The sequence below is a fragment of the Nymphaea colorata genome, chromosome 5 (genome assembly GCF_008831285.2).
Source record: "Nymphaea colorata isolate Beijing-Zhang1983 chromosome 5, ASM883128v2, whole genome shotgun sequence".
In the NCBI taxonomy this organism is placed as follows: domain Eukaryota; kingdom Viridiplantae; phylum Streptophyta; class Magnoliopsida; order Nymphaeales; family Nymphaeaceae; genus Nymphaea; species Nymphaea colorata.
In genome coordinates this window covers 3,859,368-3,881,163 of record NC_045142.1, presented here as the reverse complement: position 1 = coordinate 3,881,163, position 21,796 = coordinate 3,859,368, and the positions used below count along the sequence as shown (strand labels likewise).

Genomic DNA, 21,796 nt, shown 5'->3' with positions numbered 1-21,796 from the left:
ACACTGCATTTCAAAGAACTAAGTCTTTCTCTTGCCAGAACTCTTCTCAAGGCGCTCAACAACAGACTTTCTTGCCTAATGGCAGTGTCCGGTTTGCCAGAAACAAACTTGGCTTCTTTCAAAGCCATGTTTTCTTGTTTTCTGCCAGCGTGAGAAGCGCCTTAAAGAAGAGTAAACAAATGCCTTGTTAAAGTAAACAGAAGAAGCAACGACTGCGAACAAAGACAAAGTAGTTGCCTTCCATGCCGTTATATCTTTAAAAAAAAAAGCGACCTGTAAAGATGTTTTTCCTTTGAACCCTTAAAAGAACAAGGAAAAAAAAAGGAAGGCAGTGTGAGATGAATAAGAACATCCATAGGCACTTGCACTAGTGCGGGGCACCGGGCTAGGGCGGCTTGGCCCACTAATCATCTCAGGCCCGCAAATACATAAACACTCACATTAGTGGTGGTCACCGAGCCAAACCGGGCTGGCCCATCACCTCAAACAGACATGAGCCTGAATAGAGGGGTACCCCTCCCCATAACTGGTGGTGGAGCTACGTTATAGTTGGTGTGGGCAATTGCCCACACCAGCCTACAAATTTTACCTTGTTTATATATGAAAACATCTTGCTTTTTAGTTTGTTTACATATAAGTACCCATTCAGTTTGAAATTTAAGCTTAAAATGCCTCTCAACCAGAAATTTCTGGCTCTGACACAGCCGACAACAGATGGGCTGTTCTAGGCTTGAGATTATGCAGAGTATTCGCTCAATTCAATTTAAACAGTTCAAATGTCATATCTTTTTCTTTTTATAATGAATCAATACGGTAACAGGCTGAATCTAGTGGATCTAATGTCCATCTTCAACTTAAAACCATACAATTGAAAAAAATGTGAACAAAGATTCAAGAAAAAAAAACGAGAAAAATTGGAAAGGTAGTAGAGGCTATGCAAAGGAAGATCCAAATTTTAGAAGAAGATAAATATTTATTTGCCATCAAGTCAAATGTGAGTTCATCACTTTATTTATACCTTTCTTGGCCTTTCTAGCTAAGTTCAAGTGTGGCATCCGTTCATTGGTGCTCATCGTTTTATTTCATAAAATTGGAAATGAAAAGGTATCTTTTTTCCTAAAAATGAAGGAAATGTCTATTTTCAAAAATACCAAATACGTTCTTCATATCACATGGGGCCCCATGTTAGGCACGGAACACAGGGCAACCTCTCTAGCTATGAGAATAGCTAAAAAACAGTGCACTTTTCTTCCAATGCCCTACTTTTGGTATCAAGGCTGCTAATCTAGACTTTGTCTTCCAATGGGTTGGTGCAATTAGGGATGTTAATATATCTGATTTGAATCCGATATTCAACCAATCCGATCTGAAAAAAATCGTATATGAAAAAAATATATTATTTGATTAAGAAATTAGATCGGATTAGGATTTAATAAATGACATCTGATTGGATTTAGATTCGAATTTGGATATATATAAATATCCGATCGGATTCAGATACGAACTCGGATTGGATTCATTTTTAGACAAATATCTTGTATATGATGTCATTAAATTTTGAAAATTGGTAAAATATAGTTCAAAATTCAGATGGAGATTCAGATATATATATAAAAATCAGATTCGGATTGTAAACTGTAATAGAGTGGGTAGGAATTGATAGGTAGTCAAACTGTATTTTGATTCTTGATATGTCAACTCTCTGTAATATAAAAAGAGGGTGTGCAAGTTATTCTGAAGTTGGGTGGAAGCATTGGCCTTCGGCCCTTCAGCCAAGTGATGCTGGGCAGGTCCACCCAAAACTAATTAGATTCAGGCTTTGGATCTTTATTTATATCCACATCATTCAAGATTTCTGATATAAAATTGCAGCTTTAGCGTTAGGGTCAAGTGTGGACAACGGAAATCAAGTGCTTGCCATCTTAGACAAAAGGTCGCACGATTTTTTGCTGCACTTCAAAGCAGCGTTCTAAAATTGGATTCGTGAATTGAATAGAAATATCTGCAGGGGGTTTCGGTGAATGGGCCAAAAATATTCAAACAATTATTTTTGAAAAAATAAATGGAAAACATCTTATAATATCTTGAAAAATAGTTAAGACTTGAACATGGCGCACGTCATGAATGGGCTGCCAAATCAAATCGGTTTGCCAACAATTGGATTTGAATCAGTTGATTCAAGTCAACTATGATAAACCTGTTATAAAGAGTTCAATAATTTTTTTTTAAGTTTTTGTTTTGATTACCACAGATCTAAAATCCACAGGATCTACGGTAAACTCAGATCACCAAATCCACGGTTTTCAAATCTGACCCCTTCCATCTGGTTCCAAATCCACACTTTTTACATTAAACTGTGGATTTGAAATCCAATGTTGGGGGTAGAAGCTGAAATCCATGGTTTAATACAATCGTGGATTTCAGCTATCATGGGTTTGAGATTCCGTTGGATCTAATTCTAAGATCCAGTAAACATTTTCTTAAACTTGGTTATACGATAGGTGTCAGTATACATCCTCCACCGTGTTTGAATGAGAAGTGCGTCATCCATACAAAAATATTTGTCTCGAACATCCTCCTCCACCATTCAAACTTGGAGGTCCTAACAAGGAACCATGTGTCATGGGCAATAAATAACACAAAATACCTTCATTTCATTTGATAAATGGAAGACCCTCCTCCTATAAACGTGAAAGTAAAACCATGTAATTTTCTAATAAAATTATCAAAATTCCCTTCTAATAAAATGTGGAGAAATGATCAAATTATCTTTACTGACTAGATTGGAAGACCCACCTCTTACAATGGCAAAAGTGAAGCCACAATTTTTTTTTCCTTGTAAAATTACCAAAATACCTCTATGATAAAACGTGGAAACATGTGTTCTTATATCAACTGCGTAACATAGAAAATCTCTTCCAATCAAACACCCCCTAAATAAATTCCTCAATTTAATAGTGGTGTAAAGGTTTAAACAATTTATTGTTAAGCATCTTAATATTCAAACTTACAGTAGGGGCGGTTTGGCAATCATAATAAGTTGTTATTGTCCCATTAATCTACCTAAAAATTAAGGTAAATTCATGTATTAATCAAACATTATGTTTAATGAATATATTCAATTTTGTTGCACAGATTCAAAGAACAGTAACAATTGTTATTGGTACCAAACAAACCCTAAAATATCTTGGGATAGAAACAGGCTCCCTCTTAAGTGGCTAAGCAAGGGACTCATGTTCCCTTGATTTCACTAAAGGGGTATTATTGTCTTTTGCGAAAAAAATCTTTTTAAAAGGGTTTTTTCCCGTTTACTTCAAGAATATTTTAATAATTTTAGCCCCTAACATGCAGTCCGGATCTAACATATAACTTGCCTGCTCTAAAGAGATTAATATCCTTTCTGTACCTCAAACATATCCACACATTTCTCATATTGAGCCAAGACCAGTTATACGTAGGTCCTAACAAGGTTGCTTATTAGGGCTTGAAATCACTGAAATGCCCCTTGTAGTTGAAAAAGAGGACTCTCTCTTATAAGGGCAAGAATAGATAAAAGTGAAATTTGCTTTTTCAAAAATAATAATAATAATAATAATATATTCAGGTTTTTCCCCAACTACATTCAAAAAATGCATTCCCCCTCCCCCCACCCAAAACCGACCGCAGAATATCTATGTTTTTGCCAAACATGAAAATAACTACAATTTCGGGTGAATGAAACGAAAATATTGGTGTCTCACGATTTGCAGCATAGAGGGTTAATGCCACAAAACATCAAAACGAAAACTGGCAACCTATCGGCCCCCGCCCTGACCATTGCACCAACCCCCTTGAGGGATGGAAGCAACTATAGTTATATATAATGTTCTCTCTATTCGGCAGCTTAGAAGAGTGCTTCCACTCAAACTTCTAACTCCACCATGAAAGCACTTTCCATGTTATGCCTTTAACATGGGAAGGCACATTCCCACCTTTTTACTAAACGGCATGAAAAACTAACCGCCTACATACCCTAACCCTAAACTGTTGTGCCAACCCCTTCTCAAACTTTCATAACCTCTTAAACTTTCATGCTTCTTTTAACTTTCTAATCTTGGTGAAGTCAGTCCCGTGCCAAACTCCCTTGGAAATTTTTGGTTATTAAACGTCAAGCCTTTCTAATTTGAAGTTTTTTAGTTAGACCAGACCACTTTAAGCTTACCATCTAACCGCGTGAACTTGTCCAAATTGTCAAGTCATTCCCTCAATTGACAAAATGGTTAAATTTGCTAAATAAGGATGCCATTGAAGCTTACTACGGGCATACTCAAGATGTCTACCAAATTACGGAACGGAACTTCAGTACTTCACCAAGCCGGTGTCACATTGCTTGATAGTCTTTTGAGGGTTTTGAATTTTGATTAATAATGAAAATTCGAGACTCATAATTCCTTTTTAAATTGAAATGGAATCAAATTTTTAGGTTTAAGTTTTTAAATTCCGAAAACAAAATACTTTATTTGTTTAACAATTTGAATTTCTTAATAAATGTGTATTTTAATTCCAAAAATCTGGATAGATCAAACATCATACAGATCTACATGAGGGGTGTAGGGCGACTCGCTTGAGTTAATGGTTGGTAGGCATCCGGTCACTAGATCGAGCAGCATAGTCGCTCTTCTCTTATGCTGTAATGGGGGAGAAGAATGCGCAAACTATAAGTGCAATGCTGATTCCAGCCCAAGCATGTACGTGAAGGAAAATAATATGATCCAACAAATTGTTTTTTTCTTTCTTTTTTTGAGGACTTCCTTGGTGCTTCTTCTACGCCTTGGTTATAAATTGGGTCCTGAGAGTGTATAATCTCATCAACAATTAGAATGAATATTCTGCATAGGGATATAATAAAAAGGTGAAGAAGAGCACGATCAGACTTGGAGATTGATGTATATAACACTTAATGCTAATATTCATTGTTATTTAAACTTGTTTTTATATCATAAAAATTATCTCTCTTTACATTAAATGTTAAAAAGACTTCAATAGCAAAAATATTAAAAGTTGGTATCTTGGGAAGGTCCCCAAAGAAGAAAAATGAAATTTCCATAAAAAATGATCAAAAGTGTACCACTTAGTAGAGAGTTCAGCGTGTAAAGCTAGGTCTGCAAGCCAAACTGGAAACAATTAGATTAAAAGTGTAGTTACTGGAGATTTTAGTGTTTTAAAAATCGGTTTCTAAATGAAAGTGAAGGGACGATTCATAGTAAATCGGTCAAAAATAGTTTTAAAATCATTTCTAGAAATATATAGATGAAAAGTTATCTCAATATAATTAAAATAAACCATTTAAAATAACATTTTAAAAACAATTAAAAGGTGAATGGGCTTCGAATCAACCGAGTCTAATGACATTAGCACCTTTGACCAGGCCAGGATGGTCGTAGACTTCACATCTAATTTACTAATTCATTTTAGAAAAAAAGGCACAGCAGAGGAAAGATTTTCAACTATACCCAACCTGTTTTCTGAAAAGAGGTACCACATCATACCATTTTGCTTGAAGATGACACAGAGGCTCACTTTTATGAAAACCTATTTAACTCAACCTTCTTTAATGTTTATTTTAGGGGAAGCTGCTTTTCCCATAAAACTTTATCTCAAATTGAAGTTCACTTATATCTTTCAACTCAAGTAATAATTGTGGATCCTCGTTTGTTTTAAAGGACAAGGAAAATATAACCCCAAAAAAACAAAGATATGAAACTTCAATAAATCTCGCTTTCTTTTTAGAAATAACATAAGCTTGTAAGGTATAATACTAGGGATGTTGGGTTTTAAAGCTTATATTGGATCCGATCATAATCAAAATTCTTTTATGGATTTAAATTATCTGAACCTGAATTGTTTATGTTTTTGTCACTTGTTAGCCTGGGTTTCTATTTAGGGTTCTACAATGAATCGAGCGAACTCAAGCCCGATTCAAACTGGGATGGCTAAGTTTGACTTGAGCTCGAGCTTAACTGAAAACTCGAATTTATAAACGAGTTAAGCACGTGTTGCATGAACATGACTCAATTAAACTTGAGTAAACTCGTTTATTCTTTTTTATAGCTTAAAACAGAGAAAAAAGATCAGGTCAGATGAAAATGAAGAGGTGGTACAACTCCTGCGACTCGGTCGAGTCAAGCTCGAGCTCGAGCTGACCGATCATGATCTCGGCCGCAGCCCTATTTCTATTTTGATAGCTGGCATATAATAGAAATTCAGGAAAATTTAGGTCTGTACCGGGATTAGTGGAAAACCATTGTCACCTAACTGAAAAAGTTTCCCTGGACGGCTAAAGGGGCTTAAAGTAACATGGAGGGAGAGAACGACTTTGGAGACCATCATTGCAAGGCATTTTCGCTGCTCTTCCAGGGTAGGTTGGGACGACGCTTTCTCCTTCTTCTCCAATCTTCCTGCTGCGGAAAAGTGGGAAGACAGGGGCAGAGGGACAAGTTCCACGGCCGCCGGAGTAGCTCTCTCATATTATTTTGTATAATTGCCGACCATTTCTGGGTATTGACTCTCTCTCTCCGTCTTTGGGTATCGACTGTCTCTCTCTCTCTCTCTCTCTCTCTTCTCGGAGGATCAAGGATTGTGGATGTTTATGGTACCATTCGATGAGATATTTTCTTCTCTTTTTTTCCCCTTTGTTGGGCTTTCTTCGCTTCTTTTTTGCTTTCTTCTTTCTATATGATGGGCCTAAGAATTTGCTCCCCAACATTTTCTCCTTCGTCTTTGTGATTTGTGGAAAGAAATGTGTAGTTTTCTCTTCATCTGTTCGGGCTGTTTGATTATGGTCGTGGTAAGAATGAAGGCAAAACTAATGTTTTCCTCGATTATGTATGATGTGTATGGACTTCTGTTTTGTGTGTTTTAGGATTCATAGGCTTGTCTTTCTCGATTGATTGTGGTCTTGTTGCTCTGATTTTTTTCCGTTTTATGGCCATTTCTGATTAATTTTTTTGTTTTTTTTGTTTATGTATTTGTTGGTTTTCTTTCTGATAAATTTGGTTTTCGTGCTGTTGCTGCTGGTGAGAGTTTGTAGGTGAAACAGAATAAACAAAAACGGATACTGGGGAATAAGATTTTTGGTGCTTCTTTAACGAAGATATTTGGTTCCCGAGATTAGCTTGCTTGCCTTTACGAGATGGCTTGGTTTAGAGCAGCTGCTTCTGGGCTAGCCAGAGCGGCTGTTAGAAAGAACTTAGCTAGGGCTTCTTATTCGACTCGAAGAACATGGACGGCTCCGTCATATGGCCGCGCATTCCATTCCACAGTTCGAAAATCACAAGCCCAAGTGGCTCCTGTCCCTCATCCAGTGCCACTTTCGAGGCTGACTGATAGCTTCCTCAATGGTACGAGCAGTGTTTATCTGGAGGAGTTGCAGAGAGCTTGGGAGGCTGACCCATCAAGTGTAGATGAATCTTGGGACAATTTCTTCCGTAATTTTGTTGGGCAGGCTGCAACCTCGCCAGGGATTTCGGGGCAGACAATTCAGGAAAGTATGCGTCTCTTGTTGCTTGTTAGAGCATACCAAGTCAACGGGCACATGAAAGCTAAGTTGGATCCTCTAGGATTGGAGGAAAGAGAAATACCAGTCGATCTTGATCCAGCACTTTACGGCTTCACGGATGCAGACTTGGATAGAGAGTTTTTCCTTGGGGTCTGGCGGATGGCTGGTTTCCTTTCTGAGAATCGCCCAGTTCTGACTCTCAGAACAATTCTGAACAAGCTTGAACGGGCCTACTGTGGAACAATTGGATATGAGTACATGCATATTGCAAACCGTGACCAGTGTAACTGGTTGAGAGATAAAATTGAGACGGTGAATCCAAGAGGATACAGTCAGCAGCGCCGTGAAGTTATACTTGATAGGCTTATCTGGAGCACTGAATTTGAGAATTTCTTGGCTACTAAGTGGACAGCAGCAAAGCGATTTGGTCTTGAAGGTGGAGAGACTCTCATTCCTGGTATGAAAGAAATGTTTGATAGGTCAGCAGATCTTGGTGTTGAAAGTATTGTTATTGGCATGTCTCACAGAGGAAGATTGAATGTTTTGGGCAATGTGGTCAGGAAGCCCTTGCGTCAAATCTTCAGTGAATTTAGTGGTGGCACAAAGCCTGTTGATGAGGTTGGGCTATACACAGGAACTGGCGACGTGAAATATCATTTGGGTACATCCTATGATCGACCAACCAGGGGTGGGAAGAGAATTCATCTGTCTTTGGTGGCAAACCCAAGTCATCTAGAGGCTGTGGATCCAGTTGTACTTGGAAAAACTCGGGCAAAGCAGTATTACTCTAATGATGTGGATAGGACTAAAAACATGGGTGTGTTGATCCATGGGGATGGAAGTTTTGCAGGACAAGGTGTGGTCTATGAAACTTTGCATCTTAGTGCCCTTCCAAATTATTCAACTGGTGGGACAATTCACATTGTTGTTAACAACCAAGTGGCATTTACTACTGATCCAAGATCTGGTAGATCTTCTCAGTATTGTACAGATGTTGCAAAGGCTTTAAATGCACCTATTTTCCACGTCAATGGTGATGATGTTGAAGCTGTTGTTCATGTTTTTGAACTTGCTGCTGAATGGCGTCAGACATTTCACTCAGATGTGGTTGTGGACTATGTATGTTACCGTCGGTTTGGACACAATGAGATTGATGAGCCATCTTTTACACAGCCCAAAATGTATCAGGTAAATCCTTTTAACTCTAATTATCACGGTTTATTAACTTGACAGTCAAGTCTTATTAGACATTTTCCATTTTTTATTTCATGCATGTCTTAGTACATGGAAATTATTATTATTATTATTATTTTGTAATCTCTGTTGGTCAATTTTCATGTTTATCTTTTCCACCACAGCTTTCCTACAAAAATACTTGGTATCCTTTGTTTCTCACCTGTAATCATGTGATAATGGTTTTCTTCAACTTCCTATCGGTGTTGTGGTTGTTAGTGGAAGTCTGTTTCAGTTGGGAAAAGCTTCTCAGAATATGTAGATTTTATTTCCTTTGTTACTCAGGCAAGTAAAGGATATAAACTGGTTTTGCTTTTGAATGCAAACAGGTAATTAGGAATCATCCCCGAGCCATGGATATCTATGAGAAACAACTTATAGAGTTTGGGCAGCTAACTAAGGAAGATGTTTCTGCAATACATCAGAAAGTGAACTCTATTCTTAATGAAGAATTTATAAGCAGCAAAGATTATGTGCCAAAGAGAAGGGATTGGCTTTCTGCATATTGGTCTGGGTTCAAGTCTCCTGAGCAGCTTTCTCGTATCCGCAACACAGGGTATAGTTTTGTGTTTTAACGTATTTTATTTGCATCTTATATATATATATATATATATATATATATATATGCTGTAACATCATGCTGTTTTATAGGGTGAAGCCAGAAATTCTAAAGAACGTTGGAAAAGCCATTACCACACTTCCTGAGACATTCAAGCCTCACCGAGCAGTCAAAAAGATTTTTGAGCAACGAGCACAGATGATTGAAACAGGAGAAGGCATTGATTGGGCTGTTGGGGAGGCACTTGCATTTGCTACACTATTAGTAGAAGGAAACCATGTTCGACTGAGTGGTCAGGATGTTGAACGAGGTACTTTTAGCCATCGCCATGCAGTCCTGCATGACCAGGAAACAGGAGAGCAGTACTGCCCACTTGATCACCTTACCACAAACCAAGATGAGGAAATGTTTACTGTTAGCAACAGGTATGTCTGGTTAAGTTCTCATGAAGTTTATTACTTCTCAATATTCCAAGACAAATGTCTATGAAATTTATCCTGCATGCTAGTTGATAATTCTGTTTCTTTTTAGCTATGAATTTATGCTCCAGAAAGTTCAATCCGAACCGTTATCAAGTACGATGACTTAGCAAAGTCTAGATTAGGGGGCAGGTTCTCTGGGTGTACCAAATTGCAGGTCCACCTAGGAAAACATAGAAAAATGAAACTCAATCTGGTTGAGAATATTCATTAGTTAATGCTTATAATTGCGCTAGGAAAAATGAAAACTCAGCACAGAGCAAATTATTTGTGACAATCATTAATTTAGCTGCTGACATCTATAAATTTGGTCTCCTTTGACGCATTTCTATGATGTATAATGCAGTTAATATTTGCTTAAAATTTGGATGAATAGTGTTGCAACTTCTTTCTTTATTTTGACGTTACACCATGTATATTTTGGGCTTGCAATTAAATTTTGAAGCGTCCATATTTAATCAAAATATGGTCTAAAATTCTGAGTTTGTGTTCCAGCTCACTCTCTGAATTTGGTGTCCTGGGGTTTGAATTGGGCTATTCGATGGAAAATCCAAATTCACTGATCTTGTGGGAAGCTCAGTTTGGAGACTTTGCAAATGGTGCTCAAGTAATGTTTGATCAGTTTTTAAGTAGTGGAGAGTCTAAATGGCTTCGCCAAACTGGCCTGGTGGTGTTGCTTCCACATGGTTATGATGGCCAGGGGCCTGAGCATTCAAGTGCAAGATTGGAGCGCTTTCTTCAGGTGTAGTTTGACTTATCCTCTTGGTTTCGTCCAGTTGTATGTGATTTGTGATTGCTCGTTTCTTCTCATTGAGGAAACTACACCTGAGCAGTGAGACTTAGTCGCACTCCTGGTGGGTGTAAAACGTCAAGGCTAGTACCCTCAACGCCCTGCCGTATGCATGCTTGGGCTTTATGCAGGGAATGGCTCTCATGGTGTTTGAACTCTGACTGATTTCATGACAGCTGAAGCTCAGCCCACTACACCAACCTCCCTTGGGTCTTGTGTATATTTTCATCTTTTCCAGTGGCTTCCTTTTTCTGCTGACTTGCTTAAGAGCAACATGGCAGTTAGAAATGCTATAGTATTTTACTTAACAAACACTTTCAAAGTTGTATGTATAAGTTGTGCTTGCCTTCGCAACCAAACTTTGCAAGTCTGAAAGTGCCTTATGGAATGTGTGCTTGTTGACTAATTGAGGCTTTTTTTGCTACTGCAGATGAGTGATGACAATCCTTTTGTGATACCTGAAATGGATCCCACTCTTAGGAAGCAGATCCAAGAGTGCAATTGGCAGGTTGTGAATGTAACCACTCCTGCCAATTATTTCCACGTTTTACGTCGCCAGGTGATTGCTTAGTAGCTTTTCTTCCATATTCCATTACTGAAATCAATTGTCAACTATTAAAATATTTGCTTTATACAGATACACAGGGAATTCAGAAAACCGTTGATTGTCATGTCTCCAAAGAATCTGCTTCGTCACAAAGATTGTAAATCAAATCTGTCAGAGTTTGATGATGTCCAAGGCCACCCAGGTTTTGACAAGCAAGGAACACGTTTCAAGCGTCTGATAAAGGACCAGAATGACCACTCTCTTCTTGAGGAGGGCATCCGACGTTTGGTTCTTTGCTCGGGAAAGGTATGTTAAAAATAAACAATCATTTAATCTTGCAATATTCACAAGTAACCGTAATCATTGTCAACCGTGCAGGTTTATTATGAACTGGATGAAGAACGGAAGAAAGTAGGTGCTAAAGATATTGCAATCTGCAGAGTTGAGCAGCTTTGTCCATTCCCTTACGACCTTATCCAGAGAGAGCTGAAGAGATACCCAAGTATGTCCTATGGATCTCCTTGTTGACGTAGTGTCTTCTGACTGCTTCTTGATCAATCAGCCTACAGATTTTTCTAATTTTGTCAGTTGAAGGATTCAGGACAGGGCTTCTGTCAGGAATATTAGGGTTATTTTACAAGACATTCAGCAAATCGAATTATCAACTTGTCACTCACACACACACACACACACACACACACACACACACACACACACACACACACACATATATATATATATATATATATATATATATTTCAATACATTTTATTAGTTATGTCTAACTTCCACACTGATTGGCTGTTCCTTTTTGTGTTACAGAGGCTGAGATTGTTTGGTGCCAGGAAGAGCCAATGAACATGGGTGCTTATCACTACATCACACCCCGTCTGACGACTGCCATGAAAGCACTGGGTAGAGGGGGATACGAGGACGTCAAGTACGTAGGACGAGCACCATCTGCTGCCACAGCTACTGGTTTCTATCAAGCGCATGTTCAGGAACAAACCGAACTGGTGCAGAAAGCAATGCAACCTGAGCCAATTAAGTTCCCATGAGGCACTGGCTACATTCAGATGTTATACTATTTTCTCAGAAATAATAATGTCAGGAAGTTGTATCGAGGTACTTGAGTCGAATGCATTTGCATTTGTGGCCTCTCCATTTTTTCTTTTGTTCCTGCTGTCAATTTTGTCCCTGAGAACAATTAAGTGAATCGTAAAGTGCTCAAATATTTCTGCATTAATGTGTGTTAGTAAATACAAAAAGTGATCGCCATCCAGAATGAGACCTGCAAATCTATTTTAGTGAATATGAAAGTGATCACTGTTCAGGATGTCTCTCACGCACACGGTTTTCTATTATCAATTGCACGTTGGCAGTTAGTCTCTTTTCTCTTACTAGAGAGCTTACCTCTGAAATTCCGTGCTGGATCTGGATTACATTAATAATTTGATGTGAATTTCTTATTAAATTCAGCTGATGAAGATTAAGAATAATTACAAAAAATAAGCATTTACTAATGTTATACTTTGTTGTGCTATCGAGTTTACACAAATCTCTAATTATTTGGTACCTGATCTGTCTATAGCATTATCTTCTAACAGCCAAGTAATGAAGGAACTGGATTCCTGAAGCTTGGTGTTACTTTTAATGAGGATCATACAGTATTCCAATACTTACTTTTAATCTTTTTCCCTTCACTTGAACGAACGGTGTTGGCAAGCATGAAGAACATTCTTTCTCTAAGTGCAATAAAATCACGCGATTTTCCAAGTTTTACATTTTCAAAAAGGAAGCGAGATATACAGCAATATAGCCACTGTATCTATGTCTCTCTTCATCAAATGTTCATTGTTAACTATATTTATCTTAAAGTTATAAACAATGATTACTTAATAAAGTGAGAGAATGGCTCGATAGCCATAATTGGTGCATAATAGTACAAAATGGAGGCACATCAATTCTTACAAGAGTTATCAACATTTTCAATATAGGACTATTCATTGCCGCCAGTTTTAGTCTCTAGCTAGCTTGGATGGGAACGATGGTGCTTTGAAATTTGTAACCGCCTTAACGTCCACATTGTGTCGTCTGCCACAGGGGCGTCTAGAAGATTGTCTTCTCTCACTGAAGTGTTGCTCTCACATATATCTCAATATAAATTTTTCATCGCACTGCTATATATATATATATATAAGTCAACAGCCAATCTCTATAACTGAATGGTTTTTTAAATCTTATGATGCTAAAAACCGTCGCAAACGATACATTTTGTGACAGTAGTTTATTAGTACAGTTTTTAGCCATGGGATTCACCATTTGGAACGATTTTTAGCATTGATTTTTTTTAAAAAAAAAAGAAAACCCATTTGGTCATAAATGCAGTCGGCTTATTTCATTGGATAAAAAATTTATTGAGCCTTTGACAGCATGCCGCCAAATGCAATGCATGGGTAGTGTTTTTAATCATACTTGCGTCGAATGGCCATAATTAGACAAAGTATAAAATAGTAAGAATATATATATATATATATATATATATATATATATATATATATATATATATATATATATATTTGAATGATGACTTTAACTTTTTATAATCACTCAGTCATCTAATGTATAATTCAACACGATGGATTGTAAAAAAAAATGAAAAAAAGGTGATGGCTATTTTTATCATCTAACATTAGTTTATACATTTTTTTCTTTGTTTTTCCGTCAACCACCCATCTACTTTAGATGAACGACTGTGATATCGTTCATGATATATATATATATATATATATATATATATATATATATATATATAGAAGACATCTTTCCGACTTTTCATAAATTTTTTTTGCTTGCGCGTGAGGGAAGATGCATGAGGTACAGTATATTTCGTCTTCACAACCCTAAAATGAGTGATTGAGATTTCACATCCTTACCGAAAATATAATTGGTTGAGCATATGATCTGTTCGACCATCATATTTATCTTTGGAAAAAGCGTATTTTTCGTGTTCGTCGTTTAAGAAACAAAGGGTAGATGATGGCGCTGCTTCAGGAATCTTAAGCGTGTGCGGTCGTCATTTAAAGAGGCGGCAAGCTTCAGGAATCAGTTCCTTCATTCCTTTTCTCTTAATACCAAATTAAAATATTAGTTTATTTAGAAATTTTTGTGTTAGTTTTTTTATTAGTCAATTTCAATTAAAAAAAAACAGATCCAACTACCAATCGAATTCAAGTTCAAGAAGGATTTTTTCCAATTGGTACCTCTCTCTCTCTCAAAAGGACAGAAACCAATCACCAAAAAAAATCAGTTTTGGAAAATGACATCCGATCAGATTCTGAGTTGGTTTTACATAATGTTTGATTGAATAATGGATATCACCCTTTAATGTAATAAATCCAACTACTATTTTGCATATTCATATTTAATTCAACTTCTAAATCCGATTTTAACTCCATCTTTGGATACAATCAGATTCAGATGTATCAGAACTACCATCAAAGTCAGATTTGGAACTGATTTCGTTGCAACTTTGAGAATCGGACTCGTGTGTCTTTTGATTTTTTCTTGATTTGAATTTGAATTCAAATCCAAACCTAAATCTGGATATGCAACTATGTGATTAACCAGATCGTCGTTATGGTTAGATCCGATCAGATGACATCCCCACTAAAAATTTCATTCTCCTATATAACTGAATATCATGCAGAGAATAACAATCACACATGTCAAACATCAAAGTTTCCCACCATGAGAAATGTAGAACACCCTATGAGTTAAATTGAACATGGCGCTTAAATCCAAAACTTTCAATTAAACATCATCAAGCACGTAGAATTTCCCAAACGCCTAGCATATCTTCCGTATGCAACTATTAAATTCACCCACATTAATCTGTCCTGCTGTTCAGATTCAAAGCGACTTTGCCGCAACCCATACTTTTATCCTCTAAAGGTACCAAATCTGCTTTCGGTGACTCGGTGTTTCTAAGGACTATAATACTAGTCACTAGATAATGCTCTGAAACTGTTCGGATGTCCATCCAATTCAACATTTTTCCTAGAAACCAGCAATCCAAAGAACCACTGACTGGTAGATGTATAGCTGCTGGCTCCAGTGGCATGAACACAAACACCCTGACTAAGCTTAAAGCAACCCCAAACCTTGAGGGCATAGGAAGAGAGGGGCCTTGGCTCCTCGCCCAACCTTCTTCATAAGGTTACCACCCTAAAAAGCTAAAGAAGTACTTCGGAAAGAGAACCCTCCTCACGAAGGACCCTTCTCTAGAAGTTCTCTTTCGAGTCCTCACTTGAAAATCAAACCGTGTGTGTTGCAGGGTTTTGTATATTCTCAATGACCCATCTCATATGTTCTTTCCCCGGTCCTTTTTATATTGCTTGGTGGCAACAGCTGAACCTATAGTGTTGCCAATGCCATTAGCAGAATCATATGCCATAAGCCATGTAGTGTATAAAATCATTGTTTTTAATACCACCACCAACACCGACCAACAAAAAAAAGCAAGAAAATAACGACGACCCACATGAACAAATCCTATGAAGTGCTCATAGAAAAGAAACCCATTTCCAGACCTCCAAATTCCCCAACAGCCATTGTGAATTGCAGAACTGGCGGCAGAGCTATCAACAGAAGTGCTCAAATGATCCTTTCTAGAGGCTCTTACTAACCTCCATCCTCTTGACCACCTTTCTCAATCCCAGGCACCAACCGGATAACCACCACCACCACCACCACCATTCCGTTTCCAAGCAGAAGCAAATAACCAGAACTGCCCTTAAAACCATCCTAATGGGCGTCTTTCAAGAACCCCCCTCACCGGCAAGCACATTGAGCAGGCCCCCGCCCACAACCGCTGCCAAGAAGACCAGCGCCTCTCCTACTGCTGCCGTGCACCAGTGTCATCGGCTGCAGAGCAATTGCCGCTGGGGCTCTCCCACTGGTACTGCAGTCGTTTAATTTGATTGACTCAAGCTTAATTACAGGTAAGAATGGAAAAAGAGGCAGTCATTTAGTTTGATCGACTCAAGCTTAATTACAGGTAAGCGTATGTGGTTAAGCAGAGGCAATCCCTTGCGAATCAGGCATGAACAGAGGCAGCTATATGTAATTTTCAAAAAATAGGAAGTCCTCTGTAAACATGCCAAAGGTCAGGCAGTTCCTTGTAAATTTCTCTTTCTTTTTTGATGAGGCAGTCAGCTCTTCAACCTCTTAGTAACCAATCTATGTCAGCTAATTCACACGGGAAAAAACATATATACAAAAACCTTTTCTGATCAGTTCTCTTCAACCGCTTCATGATTAATAGTGAGTGAAAATGCAGATTCCAGTGAAAAGGAAAGATTAACAGATGAAAATTTAGCCAAGTAATCTGAAACATTAAATAATTCAACTATATAGTTGGAAGTGTATCTCATAATTAGCAGCAGCTGAAACAACCAGTTTGATGATTCCTGTTCAACAACAGACTAAAAATTCCACACTAATAGTTGAAAAGAATGATAAGTTGAAAAATACAAGCACCCCCCTGTACCGACATCATACCATCATCAACTGCAGGAAAAGAAGAAACAATTAGTTTCTGCTGAAGTAGTCACCACACCTTGACCTCTCTGCATTACCCTCAAGAACTGCAGCAGGCTGGTCTCTGAAGAGCTTTGTCATCTCCCTTAGTCGGGTCTGCCTTGTTAAGCTTGATGGCTTGAGGCTTTAAGAAAGAGTTGGGTTTTGTTAGAACTATCAAAACTTCCATAAAATTAAAAAGAACAGCAAGATAAGGGAGATTGGCAATTAATTATTCTTATATTATGTGCATATCTATTACCTCAGCCTTATTGTCTGTATCAGCAAGCCTCTGCTTTATATCTCTTGCAATTGTAAAAAACACATTCTCCACGTTTAAATTTGTCTTTGCACTCTGCAAGACATTTGTTATGTCAGCTAACGTGATGATCCAGGCACTTGGAAACATTCAAGACTTAAGTAATGGACTCTGATGTGTTTCATCCAATTCAGTTTCAGATTGGCAACAGTTTTTTAACCATTGATAGTTTGTCCACTTTATTTAATCACCTCCATAGAGGATTTAAATCATACTTCTAAAAATTACCAGAGATTTTTATGTTTAAAAACCTAGACCAACTTAAAAGCATCTTATAATTGAACTGATATCACTCACAGTTTCGAAGAACTTAATGCCATATTCATCAGCAAGAGCCTGTCCTCGTGAAGTAGGCACAGCCTAGAAAAAATACAAAGTTCAGGCCACATGATATAAAACAAAGTTAGTCCATGCATATAGAATTTGATGAAGGCATCATTTTACCCTTAACAGCTATATTCTCTTATCAATTTTTTAAATATAATTGGCTTATTATTCAGGAAAACGAAGATGCATTACTTTGATAACAAGATTTCAATTGATAATTTCATATGGACTTGGCTGTCTCCATGAATCATTCAAAAACTACAAAGGACTAGTAACTCAATTGGTTTGCTCTTATAAATGGCTTTTGTTGCAGTTGGTCCGGTTGTTTACTTCCACTAAAGGCTAAGGGGAAACAAGAAACTTATGTGAGCTAGTAGGTTGATGTTGTTTGTCAGTGAAAGCACCATGTGAGTCGTCGTACCCTTCTGCTCTCATCCATGTCTGCTTTGTTTCCTACGAGTATCTTGTTGACATTGTCAGATGCATGTTGCTCAATGTTCCGTATCCAATTCCGAATGTCTGAATATAGTGAAATCATATCAAGTTAAGAACAAAATCAGAAAATATTCATAAAAGTTTTACAATAAGAAATTGGGAGCAAAGCACAGTACTGTTAAAAGAAGATTCATCTGTCACATCATACACCAGTAAAATACCCATTGCACCCCTGTAATAAGCTGCACAAAGGAAATATTACATCAGAATTTAGTGTTATTTAATTTTTGAAGAATGAAAATAAGTCATGACATTTGACGTGGCAAGGTTCATGTACCAGTTGTGATTGTCCGGAATCGCTCCTGACCAGCAGTATCCCAAATCTGCAGTTTAATCCGCTTGCCATCAAGCTCGACTGTTCTTATTTTGAAGTCTATCCTGAATAAAGTGAAAAATCTTGTCAAAAGAGAGTTGTGAATAGTGGCAGAAAATGACAAGTGTTAAGATAACAGTTAGTACCCAATTGTGGTAATGAAGCTGGTTGTGAAAGAATCATCAGAAAAGCGTAAAAGTAAGCAACTCTTTCCAACACCTGCATAAGTTTGACCAGCACTCATATTTTATGTCCACTCCGTGGAAAATAGATAAGAATCAGAAAGAAGAAAATAAGTTGTTTGAAAGCCAAGAATAAAAACAAATGATGAAGAAAAGGAAAACTAAAAAAAGTTGTTTGAAGAGCCAAGGAAAACAAATAATCGAGAAAAGAAAAATGCCATTTCATGGCCATGTAAAATTATATAACAGAATTATTGAGCAGAGGTAAAACATAAATTTCTAATGGTCCATTTTAGAACCAGGGACTGAGTGTCAAATTGGTCTTTGAATTCACCATAACAAATACAGGGTTAAACCATAAAGATGCTCATAACTTTTAGACTGAAATAAAAGTTGCATAATCTGCCTTCAAAACCATGCCTATGATCGGGCACATGTTCAATGCAGGAAAACAAATTCATCTATTGCAATGGCATCAGAGGTAAAAAAAAAAAAATACACTAACAAGCAACAACCACAACAACATGCTTCGATTTAAACCCAGTGACATGCTATTAGCCTTGTAAGAGACTATTGTGCTAATAGCCATATGTGACAGCCACAAAGCATATATATGAAAACTGAGGATGAAATTAACTCCAAAAGTCAGCATTGAACTCCTTGAAAGCACATTAAGATTTAAATGTCTCTTTCTTCAAAACCATTTTTCTTCAGATGCATGTTGTCTAGGACTCTAGATACAAAACCTAAAAGATATAAAAATAACCAGAACAAGGGACTCCAAAATTGCATTAATGACAGAAAAAATAAACAAATTAATGAAGGTAGGGAAGAAACATGAAAAAAGTTGCAGATTTCTCAGATGGGATTAGAAGTTTAATAGAAGAAACCCAGATGCTCACTGTCATGGCTAGGAGTTGTCAGTTAACACCAAGTCAACAACTGCCATCTTTCAGTGACACACTTTTGGGAACTTAACAGTGCTAAAACGCAATCCAACTAGTGGGAATCAACAGCTTATATTATCGTGACATAGCAACATGAAAGACATAAAAGTAATGGATATTCAATATGATTCTAAGACTAAGACTCCAAGATATTGGTTACGTTGCCACCAAGAAGTGGGAAAGTATATTCATTGTTCAAATTTGTTTTGCTAACTGTTTGATTCTTTAGAAAATGCTTCCAAACAAGAAATTCACCAACAAATGAGTCAAGCAATTAAGAAAGAAGATATGTAGGTTTTGGCATTTTTGCTGTCACAAACTAAACTATTCAGCTTAAATTCCATTGAACTCGCAAATGAAAACAGAAAATCAAGTAAAATACCATGTGATTAGCATCATATGATCAAATCTTCCACAACACAATTTACAAATTTCACAGATCAATTTACATAAAAAGCATGGAGAAAAATTTTATAGAGAAAGGTAAAGCGTAGATGGATAGAAAAGTAGATATTCACTGAGCATTTTACATTAGCTTTTCTACTGTTTGCTCTTTAGGGGTTTTTAATTGGTGCAAAAAGTTTTACATGCTTATATTTGTGCAAAAAATTTGCTAGTAAAAAATCGGGAAAAGGCTTTGCCTTTTGAACAAAAACTTGCTTCATCTTAAGCTGGAAAGTGGGCATTTGCAAAAGTTTGCCCATGTCAAAATGTTTATATTTGTTTCTATAGTCAAAAATGCGGAACCTACATTTTCTTGGCAAAAAAAGAAAAGCAAAAAAGTAAAACTTTTTCCGTCAATGAAACTCTTTATGTGTCTTAGGATGGAACACAAAAGCACCCAGTTTTCCTCGTAGATAAAGCTTGGACATGTTAACAAGTAAAGAAGGTAACCAATCATCTTATCGGGTGTTTGAAAGAAAGCTCGGCAGGGGATGAATCAGTTCCAGAGAAGTATGCATGTGAACAGGGTGAAGGATGGTATACAAAAGGGAGAAGAAAGATAACAGGACAGCAGACTATCCAAATACATGAATAGGAGAAAATGAAAATACAAGACGAGTTGAACATGAATGCCCCATAAGAACTATATAATATTTAGCAGCTAAACCAGGGAACTAGAACAGACATCTCAAGCAAGAAGAGAGAATAATAATAGGCAAAAGTCCAGCAGAAGATCCTGAACGGCAGGATCGACATACATCGGTGTCATAAAGAGAAGCTACCGGCCATTATGACACTAAAATCCCGCATCACACGGAGGGCAGAGGAGAAAAACAGAAACTTCCTCTCCCCGCAGTTTGGCCGAAAGGGCCAAAAGATAGCTCAAGCACTTCAAGCCATCAGTACACAGTAACATCGCCATTCAAATCACTGGGTACTCAGATCCATGTATATTCTCAAAGCCAAAACCAGCACCTCGAGTAACAAGCAAACTAAACTGAAAGCACGCGCCTAACAGCTAACATGTCGTCAGGGGTTAACAATCTAAACTAATACATGTTAAAATCAAAACCTCATTAGATTAAATTTGCAGTTCAATCAACAATCAGAGTCTCAGACTGCAACCAACGGAGCGCAAACTCTTGAACTCCTAAGCTCTCGTGCCCACCGGCAGCAGATCAGAAAACCAAAATTACCAAACACAGAAGTTAAGCAATCTTCAAAGACATTGACAATCGACACCAATGATAAGTCCATAAGCGAAAACAGCTTCGCACCAAGAAGCCCATACCACCAGAGTAACCAGCTCGTTCAGACGATTAACAGACGCAGAAAGCCAATAAGCCCTGCCCAATGAATTCCTTGGGGAGAGCGAGCATACAGATCAAGAGGAGGGAGAGAAATGGAGCAGGAAAACCTCACCGCTATCGCCGATCAGGAGAAGCTTTATGAGGTAGTCGTAGTCTGCTCGAGCCCTAGCAGTTGCCACCGCCATTTGATGATGGAAGCACAAGAGCAAGACGAAGAACTGGGAGGCTGAGGTTTTGGGGGGTAATTCTCGCTCAACTTTCGAACCAAAAGACAAGAAGAACGTTAACCAACCATAAAAACAGAACAACGAGAAGGGGCAGAAGGCAAAAAAGCAAGAGAGAGAGATAAAGAAAGTTACCCTCTGAAGTTCGTCGTCTGGCGTTGAAGGTTCCAACTTGCAGAGGACTCTCTCTCTCTCTCAGGTGACCGTTTCAAGATCATGAACAAAGAGAGACGGAGAGAGAGAGAGAGAGAGAGAGAGAAAGAAGACGCGCACTCACAGGAAGAACGGTGCTTTATAAGGCCCCCACGATCATACCACTCCCGGCGCCTCTCTGTCTCTCTCGGTTTTTTTCCTTTTCGGCGGGGAGAAACTTGTTTATATCCTGAAATCAAGTCGACCTTGCCAGCTTGCCACGTTAATAGCCTGTGCAGGTGGCCAAAGAAGGACTTGGTCTTGTTCTTGGTGTTATTCAGCTTGTCGCTTATGAGTTTTACAGAATCCAACTTCCTT

General features: G+C 37.8%; 2 protein-coding genes across 4 annotated transcripts; one reads left to right on the top strand and one right to left on the bottom strand.

Annotated features, from left to right (window-relative positions):
• The first annotated feature begins 6,360 nt into the window (after positions 1-6,360).
• LOC116254317 (uncharacterized) lies at positions 6,361-12,391 on the top strand. Of its 3 annotated transcripts, none has more exons than XM_031629643.2 (9): positions 6,361-6,537; positions 7,070-8,725; positions 9,100-9,326; positions 9,422-9,754; positions 10,304-10,550; positions 11,029-11,157; positions 11,236-11,451; positions 11,524-11,647; positions 11,968-12,391. In XM_031629643.2, exons 2-9 carry the CDS (start codon positions 7,172-7,174, stop codon positions 12,201-12,203), a joined length of 3,066 nt encoding a protein of 1,021 aa, XP_031485503.1. In that variant the 5' UTR covers positions 6,361-6,537; positions 7,070-7,171; the 3' UTR covers positions 12,204-12,391. The 3 variants fall into 3 exon arrangements, with proteins under 3 accessions (XP_031485503.1, XP_031485505.1, XP_031485504.1); XM_031629645.2 differs by having other exon boundaries at positions 7,063-8,725; XM_031629644.2 differs by having other exon boundaries at positions 6,361-6,564.
• A 4,144-nt stretch (positions 12,392-16,535) lies between these two features.
• LOC116254439 (ras-related protein RABE1a-like) lies at positions 16,536-21,583 on the bottom strand. Its single transcript, XM_031629833.2, has 9 exons — positions 21,422-21,583; positions 21,175-21,318; positions 18,326-18,398; positions 18,144-18,244; positions 17,983-18,048; positions 17,793-17,890; positions 17,342-17,404; positions 16,988-17,080; positions 16,536-16,870 (listed from the first exon to the last, which is right to left on the bottom strand). Exons 2-9 carry the CDS (start codon positions 21,245-21,247, stop codon positions 16,787-16,789), a joined length of 651 nt encoding a protein of 216 aa, XP_031485693.1. The 5' UTR covers positions 21,248-21,318; positions 21,422-21,583; the 3' UTR covers positions 16,536-16,786.
• Between the last annotated feature and the right edge of the window lie 213 nt (positions 21,584-21,796).

Coding starts and splice junctions, on each gene's coding strand:
- LOC116254317 (XM_031629643.2), top strand. CDS start 7,172: ATGGCTTGGTTTAGAGCAGCTGCTTCTGGGCTAGCCAGAGCGGCTGTT. Junction 8,726..9,099: donor CACAGCCCAAAATGTATCAG/GTAAATCCTTTT, acceptor GAATGCAAACAG/GTAATTAGGAATCATCCCCG. Junction 9,327..9,421: donor TCTCGTATCCGCAACACAGG/GTATAGTTTTGT, acceptor GCTGTTTTATAG/GGTGAAGCCAGAAATTCTAA.
- LOC116254439 (XM_031629833.2), bottom strand. CDS start 21,247: ATGGCGGTGGCAACTGCTAGGGCTCGAGCAGACTACGACTACCTCATA. Junction 17,405..17,792: donor ACATGGATGAGAGCAGAAGG/GTACGACGACTC, acceptor TATTTTTTCTAG/GCTGTGCCTACTTCACGAGG. Junction 16,871..16,987: donor ATACAGACAATAAGGCTGAG/GTAATAGATATG, acceptor TCTTTCTTAAAG/CCTCAAGCCATCAAGCTTAA.